We start from the raw sequence: 11,047 nt of genomic DNA, 5'->3' as shown, positions 1-11,047 counted from the left end.
CCCCATGTTCCCCAGTAAAACACTGGGGCACTCTTCATGCTGCTGAGAAACCGAGACAGGAGTTGGTTTCCCATGGAAAAATGAAATAGAGTCACTCTAGCAAAGCACGAGGGTTCATCACAGAAGACCTACAGGTAGGGAAGAAGCCTAGCTGACAACCAGAATCCATAGTAGGATCAGCATGGTGGCATATCTGCCAGATAGACCTAGCCCATACTAATTGCCCAAGTAATGCTAATTGTCATAAGACAGCTCGTAGGACAGATCCCATCCCCCTCCCAACAATACATTTATGGAAACATTAAAAAAAACATAGAAAAGGCCTCAGAGTGTACCACAAAAAAAATAAGGATCCACCGTTGCTCAAATGAAACTGCAAGGCTTGCACCAGGTTTTTAGCAAGGAAATGGAAATCATGCTGACTTAAAATTGTTCCACCCCCGTGTTCGCCTTCACACATTTCTTACGGGTCAATTTTAAAGAATTAAGACTTGTTCAGCTAAACATCTGGTGGCTATTGCTAGAGGAAACAGACTATCTGCAACATTTGAGCAAAAATCATGAGTTACATAAAAGCCAGTCTGCATAAGCAAGCACAACCATTTTGCCAGTCTATGAATCTCAAACATTACAAGAACCCCTGTGTTCAGTTTTTGGGTTCGAATACAATGCAGTGAACCCATACGCACTACAAAAGCCACAGAGATTCCATTTTTCTCTAATTTTATGAGAATATAATCATGCTGTACTGTAATTAGCCTTCTAGCTAGCAGCTGTCAAAGTTTTTCCGTAAACAGCAGAGACAGATGAATTACAGCTTAAAAATGGACCAGTTCAGCTCTAGGCATTTTCAGGCTTAGATCAAGTCAGTACAAGCTGAAGAGTTATAGAAGATGGTTTTAGTCATTAACTATTTGAGTTAGGGGCTCCCTCATGCCTAGTGGAAGAATATTTTTCCTTAACGCTATGAAGCGCCTTTTCAGTCACTGTCCCCTTTTCCTCTGGGTTTATCAGCGTTCAGAGACCAACAGCTGAAGCTCTGCCGCACAAAACATGGGGCATGATTTTGTGGAAAAAGTTGAGAAGGAGCTCTAATGGCATCATTGTTCGAGATCCTGCAACCAACTAGAAGCCTTGTAAGATTGCAGGGTCTTGGTGTGGGTTTTACATATCATAAAGTCTCATAACAGGAGACGCAGCATTCCCGAGAACATCTTCAGCAGTGTAACTCTAATATACTGGAACTGCACTTCACATTATGTACCTTTCTACAAATAGATATTGCTGTTCTTTGAGGAGAGTTTCAGCACTTAAATATCCAGAAGCCTGATTGATGACTAATACAACTAGAAAGCTTCGTGTACAGAAGGATATTTTAGCTATCACACGTCATCAGGACCACTCTCAATACGCAGCCAAAAAACAGCAGAGGCACCTACAGATTTCACTGCTGTCCCCCTTGTTTTGACACAGGCTCCAAGACACTGATTCCAGCCAGCTTCTGCCAGCACGACCTGGAGGAGTCCACTCTGCAGCCAACCCCAATTGCTTAGACAGCACAAGAGTTCTCCTGCGCAAGCCACCATTGGTACAGGTCTATCCCATATGACTATGTGCTGTGTCTACTACTACGCAGAAAGCTGCTCCACCACACTGCTTCGAGAGCACAGCAGTGGAAGCACTTGGCACTGGTTTCACTGGAGCTGGGAAAAGCCAGACCAGCGCAACTCTGCTTGGGGATCCTGAGGCAGGGAACACGCAGATGAAAACACAAATGCTCCTTGAACGAGTAATGACATGAGCCCGGCTGCTAGCTTAGAGAGGAGTACGGACAAGTAGAAAGCAATGAAATGGGAAAAACAGAGCTTCTTTAAATATTAAATTTAAATATAGAGAAGGATAAAAGCAGGTAGGCATGGGATACAAGTGTAGGCAGCTTGAGAGCAAGATTCATGGCTGAGACAGCGGTGCTTTTCAGCGTCTCGAAATTGATAAGAATTTCAGTAATGCATTATCAACTTCTACTGAGACATCATGAGCCAGGTAGAAGCACACTACGATCCCAAACCTCATGGAAATAGTTTCATCTGATAAAAAAGTTCCCAAGATCTCAGACATCTTACAGGCAGGATGAAGAAAAAACAAGCCAATGACTTCAGTCATAAAAGAAACCTTCCACAACATCATATCAACAAAACTTCAGATTTCAGGGGCTCATCTTTAAGACAAAACAATATCAAATGAAGCGCAGTCAGATTATAGTCTCCATTGGACTTATACAAAGATATTAAAAGCACTGTACCGCTCCAGTCTGAATTGCTCAAACTAAAGACTTTTCAAACAATTAATGGCACTCCTACTACTGGGACCAAAAAATGATAAATCAGTTTTAGGGGATGAAACTGCAAAATAATTTGAGATACTGTATCAAAACTGAAAACAGATTTCTCCCCCAGGCTGGAAGCTACCGAAAGCATCAAACTGTTGTCCATCCATCTGCCCCCCACCTCAGCTGAAATTACCAGAATGCAAGAGCTTGTTAAACTTACTACATATAAAATGCAAAATTGAAATTATGATTTAGAAATAATTTGTTTTGTCACGTCATTTTGTGAAAAAGTAGAAAGAGTATTCCCAAAGGCTGACACAAAATTATGGCCCTAAACAAAATGCCACAACTACTTAATCAGTATCATTTAGTCTGCACTGGCTTATGTTTGAACATAAATACTGTTTGTCACTATATATATGTTTTTTCAGAAGTCCAGAGAGGGAAATCTAATGCCAGATTCGCTCCTGCAGTACTCATTACGTACACCTAAAACCACCTCCTGCCAAGCAGAGGTTTGTACTGCCTTCATGGTCGCCACTTTCATCAGATCAAAACACTTGCTTTTTTGCTCACTTTCATCACTATTGCCCATTTCATGAAATCAAGGCGTGTATCCACACTGGAGTCAAACACTCTCACCTACAAATGTTATTCCCTTTGATTTTTCCATTCTGGACAAGGAAGTTTTCCCAACACCTTCAGTTTTGACTTCTCTGCTCATTTCATAGGTCCACTGTAATAGAATAGGCAACCTAGCCCATATTTTACTTGTCATGCTGGAACAAATGCTTATATATGGAGCACATCAACTCTCCTCCCGGTAACAAAGTTAAAGCACTTTGAGAAGCTTGAGTTCACCACAACAGACTTGGGACTCTCCCTGACTTTAATCCTACCTAATTTCCTTGTTGGAGATATTCATCACTGACAAGCAGCTTTGCAGCTAACTATTTCTCAGCTCAACACATATGTTTCTAAAAATAAAGCCAGGGAGAGTAGATCAGGGATGCAAGTTCCCAGAGAAGTTATTTCAGGTGAAAAATGCTGACAAAATTGAGAGAAAAAGAAATACTAAAATGGAAAAAAGGAATAAGAATTTAACAACTTGCATTTGGGTCTCTAAGCATCTTTCCAGAGTCTTGACAGATATTTCACATACCCTGGCTGTAAGTTACTGGATTTTATAGTGTCTTCCCTTATATATGGTTGTTTCAGGGCTTTTTACGAAGGAATATTTCAGTTGCATGCTAAGATGCTCCAAAACATCAAAGGCACATGATACTCACCACACGTTTTGTAACTCACTTATGTTTGTTATCTGAAATCACAGAGTAGCAAGTGCTGGGGCACAGGAGCAGCAGAGCAGCCAGCCAGTCATATCTGTAGTGAATCTGGAAAAGAAGAAAGGACATTTTTGTAGAAAGTCTTAATGCAACAGTTCATACAAGCAACTTCCAATCCTGCTTTATTCTGAAAAAAAAAAAGCCCACAAAAAAAACCAAACACAAAAACAAAACACACCCCAAACCCCATTGTTTGCAGTTTGTCAGTTTAATATACCAGCTTCCAAGTATACAGTGGATGAAACAGAGCCAAACACCCCTTCTTATAAGAAAATCTAGTATTTCTCCTTACCCCGTTGTCAGGGCAAACTAATAGCTTTCCACGCAATAACATGAATTTTAGTTCAGAAGATGACAGTGTTTTCTTAAAATATAGATGTCTGGCTCTTTAGTAATTTTGGTTTTGGTAAACTGTGTTTCCCCACCTCAGGAAACAGGTTCCCAAACCTGAACTCCCATGACGCAGCTCTCCTGGGCTGGCTCCATCTCCCACGATGCTCCAGGCACTTTGGTCAGAAGGAAGCACAAGGAAGTTTTTTTGTTTGTTTGTGCCTTTTTCCCCTTAAATAACACCCTTGAGAGCACATAAGCCACAGGGCAGAACAGGGCCCAAATGCCAATTTCTGAGGGGTAGTGTGCTGCAACAGGGATGCGAAGGTCAAGCCAAAATGAAACAATTTCTGGAAATCTCTGCCCAGGTTGACTAGAGACACACTAGTTTGTTCTGCATTCGAAACTTGGTCATTTAACTTCCTTTGGAAGAAGACACATGTACCGTTCTAAAAAAATAAAAAATTTAAAAAGCAACTTTAAGTTTTGAGAAGCTCTGACTGTCACCTAGAAGATGGGTTCTTCTGATATGCTGAAATACCACGTTAGACTCCCTTCCACAGGATACTCTGACAGGGGCTATAAGCAGCCAGGCTTCCCAGTGCCTGACAGGCATTCAAACTCTACACCTAAGCTAGCGCTTTTATCCTTATCCTCCTAACTATTACCGCAAGGGTAGAAGCTTAAGGTCCCATATTAATCTCTGAAACTGCTTGTTCTGTAAGCGCATGGGGGAAAAAAAATAGTCACTCCACCTTGACCACAGCAGAAAGAAGCCCTGTACCAGAGAACATTTTTGCTTTCTCCAGCATCAAGTGCAAGATCGACCAAAGTCACCATCACCACACTGCCAAAAGACACTGCTTTGACTGAAGCATGCAGGAATTTGGTTTACATCTGCCCTGTACTTTCATAAGCTTGTTGTCACCCGTCACATACGTGCTCTTCCAATGTCATTCATGATTTCTGTCAGGAAGCTAGGAGGATTGCTCAATGGCACTGTACTTCAAAAGTCTCTGCAAGCTCACAACAGCTGCCATTAATTAATCCTCGTCTAAAATTATCCAGCACCAACTCCTGGATGAAATCAACCACTGGGGTGAGGAACACACACCAGCACCCCACAGCTTCAGTGTACAAGTGGTGAGTGACACCCATTCGTCCAAATGAAAAGTCATTAGGTAGTTGAATATATCCCCCAATATTAAGTTTATTGCAAAGTATTTAAGGCAAACTTCTGTTCTACTTGACCTTAAAGTTGTTCTACGTTATTTGACTGAGTCAAAGGCTGCAGCAACGAAGAACCAGCCAAACTCGTACCAAGCTAAGCCCTACAAGAAAGGGAAAACGCAAGCACCTATATTCACAGGGAAAGAGAGACTGCAGCTTTATTTAGTTACTTGACATTGCAATCCTAACACCACTCTTGGGCAAAAAATAGGAGTATCCCATTAACATGACACTCCACATATTTACATGCTGAACACCCTTTAACCCAATGAAGTTTGCTCTTTTCCCACCTTGAACACACCCCAGTTAAATTTAGAAGGAAAAATAAAAAAGTTGTGCATAAAAATTCATTGGCCAGACACTACCTCACTTTCTTTACATAAATACCAACCTCTGCTAGGAAGTGGCATCTACAAACAAGGAAGCTAAATGGAAGACTATTTATAATCCGCTCTATGGTATAATGATTTACTTTAGGAATAAAAGTAAATAAATCATCTAATATTATCCTAAGGTTCAGGTTTGAACGAAAGGTTGGATATTAATCACGTTCTGCTCAAAGAACAAGACGATAGGCATGTTATGGAGGAGTGAAAGTGTAACTTTAGAACCCACCCACCCACCCTCCCAGTGCCAGTCAACCTGTGCCACTTCCTTCTGGCAAGGCCACGTGACAAAAACCTGTCCTCACCTCATACAAGACATTTACTAACAGACCTTTCAACCTGCAGCACAGCAAACACAATTCCTCCCATGTTCACATGGATGGGACTCCAGCATCTTGAGAGCACCGGAGGTTCAAAAGGCAGAGCTCCTTTTCCATCCTTTCCCTGGCCATACACCAATGGTGCTGAGCTCACCCAGAAATCCTGCCTGGTAGTGAGATGGCTCAAGCAAAGCACAGAGGAGCCCAGAGTAACGAGAGGATCCAGCTCATAACTGCAGTACACATTAAACCCAGCTGAGAAGCCAGGAACCTTGTTTAGCGGCAAGCATGGAATGAAACAGAAAGCCACCTCTTGCAGCAACAAAAAGCAATGGTTAAGAAGCAAGAATATGTGGACAATCCGGTTGGAGCACTACTTTATCATGGTAATGAGCTCCAATCCTTCCTTTTCCAGAAAGCCTCCTTGCCCAAAGCCTAACATTATGCAGAACCCAGGGGACCATGTCCCTTCCTGAAGGGAAGGCTAAGGCAGCAGAGAGCTGCTATGGAGAGAAGAATGACAATGAAAGAGGCAGTCCAAAACCACGAACAACAAGAGGGACCCTTTCTAGCTTTTGACAGATAATGTAATCTTTTTTGTTTAATTAGCACCTCCAGACGCTGAGCCCATTTCTTGTGATACCTCCTTGATGGCTCTAGCTAGGCTTGGAGACACACATCTCTGCTTCAACTCAGTAGGCCTTGGCTTCGTAGGACCGTGCAGAAGTAACACAGAATCCTTCGAGGATGCTCTGCTTCCTGCTGGGCAACTTGCTTCAGGAAGAAGAGTTATTTATTGTACAGAGTGCCAAAACCAGAAGGATACAAAGCATTTGGGGGTGTGGAGGTGGGCACAGGTCCCATGCACCTATATTCTGGACACATCCCGCTGCATCGCTTGACGTAACCATGGCAAAGCTGCTTCTTAGCACACTGCCAACAAGCAGTGTTTCTGTTCAGCCTTCAAAGGCCACAATATTCAGATAAACACCATCACATTAGCTGGAGAAACCTCACAGACCCCCAGAACCTCTTCCAGCTGTCAGTGAGAAAAAACAAGGCCACACTAGAAGCTTTAAGCCTTGCTAGACTTTTTCCCCATTACTCTTCAAAGCAAGGAGCAGATGAGAAACTTGTCCCAGCTGTAAAGTAAAAACTAACGTCCCTGAAGGCAGCTCGTGAAGAGACGATATTTGCTACCTTAGAGTACACAACCAGGTCTTTCATCTCCTCTGAGGGATGGGAAAATCTATGCCAGCCTGAACCAAGAGACACGATTTCCAAGGCACAGCGCTTGAAAGTTCAGGGTACACCACAGACACATTTCAGCTCCCGGAGGAAGGTATCGCTTCTGCTGCAGCAAGGAAGATGACTCTACCAACCCACTCCTTATTAGCTCTCTTGGGAAGCTGGTACACAGACAGAGTTTGTATCTTTTCCACTTCACCTCATTATTATTTTATTACCAGTTAGCAGCACAAAACTCTGGGTAATACTTAAAAAAAGCTTGTCATGCTTAGGCTTGAGGCATTTATAGTATTAGCAAATTAAAGCACATGAACAGTATTAAAATTCCAACCTAATGGACACTGCCCCACTCCAAAGTCTTCACGCCATCTAGCACAGCAAAAAAGGTAAGACAGCTCCCAACAGCATTAGATGATGGAACAAAACCTCAAGAGCAAACATGATGCTCCAGCACTCACATTGAGCTCAATGAGATATTTGCTTAGCAGTGCACAGAACACGGTTCTTATTAGAAACACAAATGCCTTATTTGAAAAGCGACCCATCAGACCTGGATCAACGTACACTCCGGTGAGCAGATTTTCAGCCAAATAGTTCCACACCCATATGGAAAAATAAGGTCCCTGTAGACTTTTCCTGGCGCACAGGAAAGCCCTTTCAGGAGATCTCACCACTGCCAGACAGTTTCTGTTCCAAGTCAAATCCATGAGCATTCAAAACCTTTGTCCAGAAAAAGGCTTGCCTTCCCTCTCTGGGGGCATAATTCTTCTGATTGATAAAAAACATGCAAACTATCTCAGGGTAAACACCATGTTTTTTAGTTTCATTTCACAGCTCAGTATTTTGTTCTTCTCTCACACAGACCTTTAGCCAGAGCTATCAAAAGAAAACCTGGAACACTTAAAACAGCAAAAACAATCCCAAAATATTAAGACAGTTTCAAAATTTCAAGAGGTACTAATATTTTTTGAGACTCCACAGGTAATACCTTCAGTGGCTAGGGGAAAACTAGTAAGAGCATCTTTATGTATTAAAGTCTCACCTCAAACAAGCAAACTCAAAGAGAAGTCTGCCCGATGGTTAAAACCATTAAATGTATGAGTTTGTAGCATGAAACATCCCTCTCCTATTCTGCCAGTGCCTAAGGAACAGCTCTTCAGAAGTAATAAAGATACGAGTATGACAATTCAAGAAGTCCAGCAAACTTAAGCTGCATGTTGCATGAAACTAAGAAGGATTGGGTCCCCAGTTTTAAGTTCAATGAGAGAAGTGCAGCTAGAACATACCACCTGCACCTCCATCCATACACTGCTCTGGTTGCTGAACAGTTACACAAATTATGAAGGGATGCAGCTCAGAGGACAGCAGCAAAACACTTAAAGCCGTGTCCTCCAAGAGCCAAAGAGGTGAACCGAAGAATACGGACCACCTGGCTTAACCGCCAGCTTGAAACAGCAGCCACCAGCAGATGTCTGGGAAAGGGAAAGAAGAGGGTAAGCATATGTAACTTCTTCATGCACTCTTCCACTTCCAGTGGTTTTTATTTCCAGGCCTCCCCAAGACAGTTCAGGCTTCTGGGTGTTCAGGAACATTTTGGTTCAGACTTTTCCTGAGCGTGTCCACTTCCTCTCTGAACTTGCCCAAACTTTTCGTAGCCACAACAGCCCTTGGCTAGTTCAACATTATTACTGTTCACTGCCTGAAAAACAACATCCTCCTGCTTCTTCTGAACCCACCTCCTGTTAGCTCTATCCGATCCTCCCTGAATGTCACGGCAAAAGAAGTGGACCATCTTCCCACATCCACCAGCAATGATTTTGTTGACCTGACATAAGCCACTGCCAACCCTTTAACATTAGCTAGATACAGATAACCACTTCTTGTCAGAAGGGAAAGAGTAAGAGACTAACTTTGATTGCACAGACTAAATCAGCAGCATTATGTGCCAACTAGCTGTGAATAAACAAGCAGCATTATTTGCCAACTATCAGTAGATATTAAAACCTATGCCTAGCGGACAGCAGAGCAGCAGTGAAGCAGAAAGGACTCAAACTACATGTTAAGGCTCTCTGCCCTCAAAACATGGAAAGCAGCAGTGTCAAACAGGGAAAGTCACACCTCGTTGGGTAGATTTTGCTGCATTTTCACCAAAAACAAAAAACATTCAACACCTGGAAAAGAGCTGGACAGAAAGCTGAATGCCTTAACTGCACTTGAAGCAAAGCTCCTGCTTGGACTCAGTAATTTGCAAACTCCTCCCTGAATACACCATGAAGCTGACATCCACATTCATTCTGCTCAACTGCAGAAAGACAGAGTCATCTTTTATTCTGGCACCATACTTGGGCACTGCTCAGAGCAGTATTTATCGTCTGACACCTAGGTAAAAAAATAAAAATGAAATAAAACACTGCTGCTTGCAAAAACCATTTGACTTCTCTCTCTCAATTCCCTTAACTCACGAGTAGCCCACGCATTTCGAATGTAGCAAGAAAATGCTGCAAGCAGGTCTAGATTTCAATTTTGCCTTTACAAACAAAATTTTTTTTAGTTATCTAGCAGCATGGCTAACTGCAATCTCTGCGTGCATGAAGGTTTGATATTCCCAGCAAGCCGCTGAAACCCACGTCTACTTCTAATGCATAACAGGAAGCCTACATTTTGTTAACAGCAAAATACTGAAGACTTCAAAACTGATGCCAACGGTCTTTGTGATGAAAGGGAACAGAACAGTGCCTCAAGTAAGAGAGGGAGGCTACAAAATTTAGAAAAAACATGTGGGCAAGTTCAGATAGAGTCTACTCACAACACATGAATATCATAAAATGAAATTCTTTAAGTCTTTTGACTCATCCAGAACAGTCCTGCTACTCTAAATTAAACTTCATTATATAAAGTTTTCACTGCCTATACTTACTTGAGATATTCCCAACATGGAGCTAGGCTACCTGTTTCCTGCAGCAAGCAATCATTTAATATTACATGGTTCAACAACATCTCAGCCTGAGTGCACAGAGATGTTACAGCCCCGCCGAGGGGGCTCATGAAGATAACTGTATTATCCTTCTGATACTAGCCCCTGCTCCTGAAACCCTGACCTGTTTTATACAGCCTCCAAAGCTTGAAACACAAACTGGGAAAGCCCACCCAAGGACTATTTTACTTTTAATTTCCAGATGATTTAACCCTCCTCCCCACCCCAACAGCTGCAGACACTGTGCAAGAAAGAGTAGCCTGGAAGAAAGACAGCATGTGGCTCTGGGAAAAACAAGTACACAACGTTAAACATCTGCTTTTTATTCTTCTTTACTGCAGAGCAAAGAAAGAGAGTTTCCCCTTTGGCTTCCCCTAAAACAAGAGCAGAGGGTACCCAAGCAAACAGTGCTGAGTAGCAGTCGGGGTGCCACGAGTTCAGAGAGGACAAACGGAGCATCCACCTTGATTAAACAGTGAGTTATGATAAATATTTAAGAGCAGGATTTTGAACTCTCACTACCTTATCAAAAGAGGCTTTAAGGAACACTCTGATTGCAATCTGTCTTAAGTGCCTCTACACTGCACTCACTCACCTTACATCTTCCTCCAAAATGCACAGTACCTGGATCACACGCTGCGTATTACTATTATCACAGTGCACTTTGCTCATATTTTGGATTTGTTTTTCTTCTTCTTTTTCAAGGATTCCTGTATGTGTTATGTGAGTCAGAGTTGATATTCTTCTAGCATCTGCACAAGGAACGTTTCCACTCCCAAACCCTCTGGAAGGAGCGGTAAACTCCTCTGAAGCAAGTCTAAAAGAAGTCATCCCAAATGTTTTATTAGACATGGTCAAGCTCACACTCCCAGGTTTCAAACTCA

At 42.4% G+C, this 11,047-nt stretch overlaps 1 protein-coding gene across 1 annotated transcript in view; it reads right to left on the bottom strand.

The window, feature by feature from the left end:
- Nucleotides 1-3,649: 3,649 nt before the first annotated feature.
- PCLAF (PCNA clamp associated factor) overlaps nt 3,650-11,047 on the bottom strand; it is a 31,853-nt gene continuing 24,455 nt past the window's right edge. The window contains exon 4 of the mRNA XM_075099749.1: nt 3,650-3,723. Coding sequence (XP_074955850.1) covers nt 3,657-3,723 — 67 coding nt within the window. The 3' untranslated portion in view covers nt 3,650-3,656. The remainder of the gene's footprint in view (nt 3,724-11,047) is intronic.

Source organism: Phalacrocorax aristotelis, chromosome 7 (assembly GCF_949628215.1).
Source record: "Phalacrocorax aristotelis chromosome 7, bGulAri2.1, whole genome shotgun sequence".
Lineage (NCBI taxonomy): Eukaryota > Metazoa > Chordata > Aves > Suliformes > Phalacrocoracidae > Phalacrocorax > Phalacrocorax aristotelis.
The sequence above is the reverse complement of the archived record's forward strand: the minus strand, read 5'-3'. Positions and strand labels throughout refer to the sequence as shown.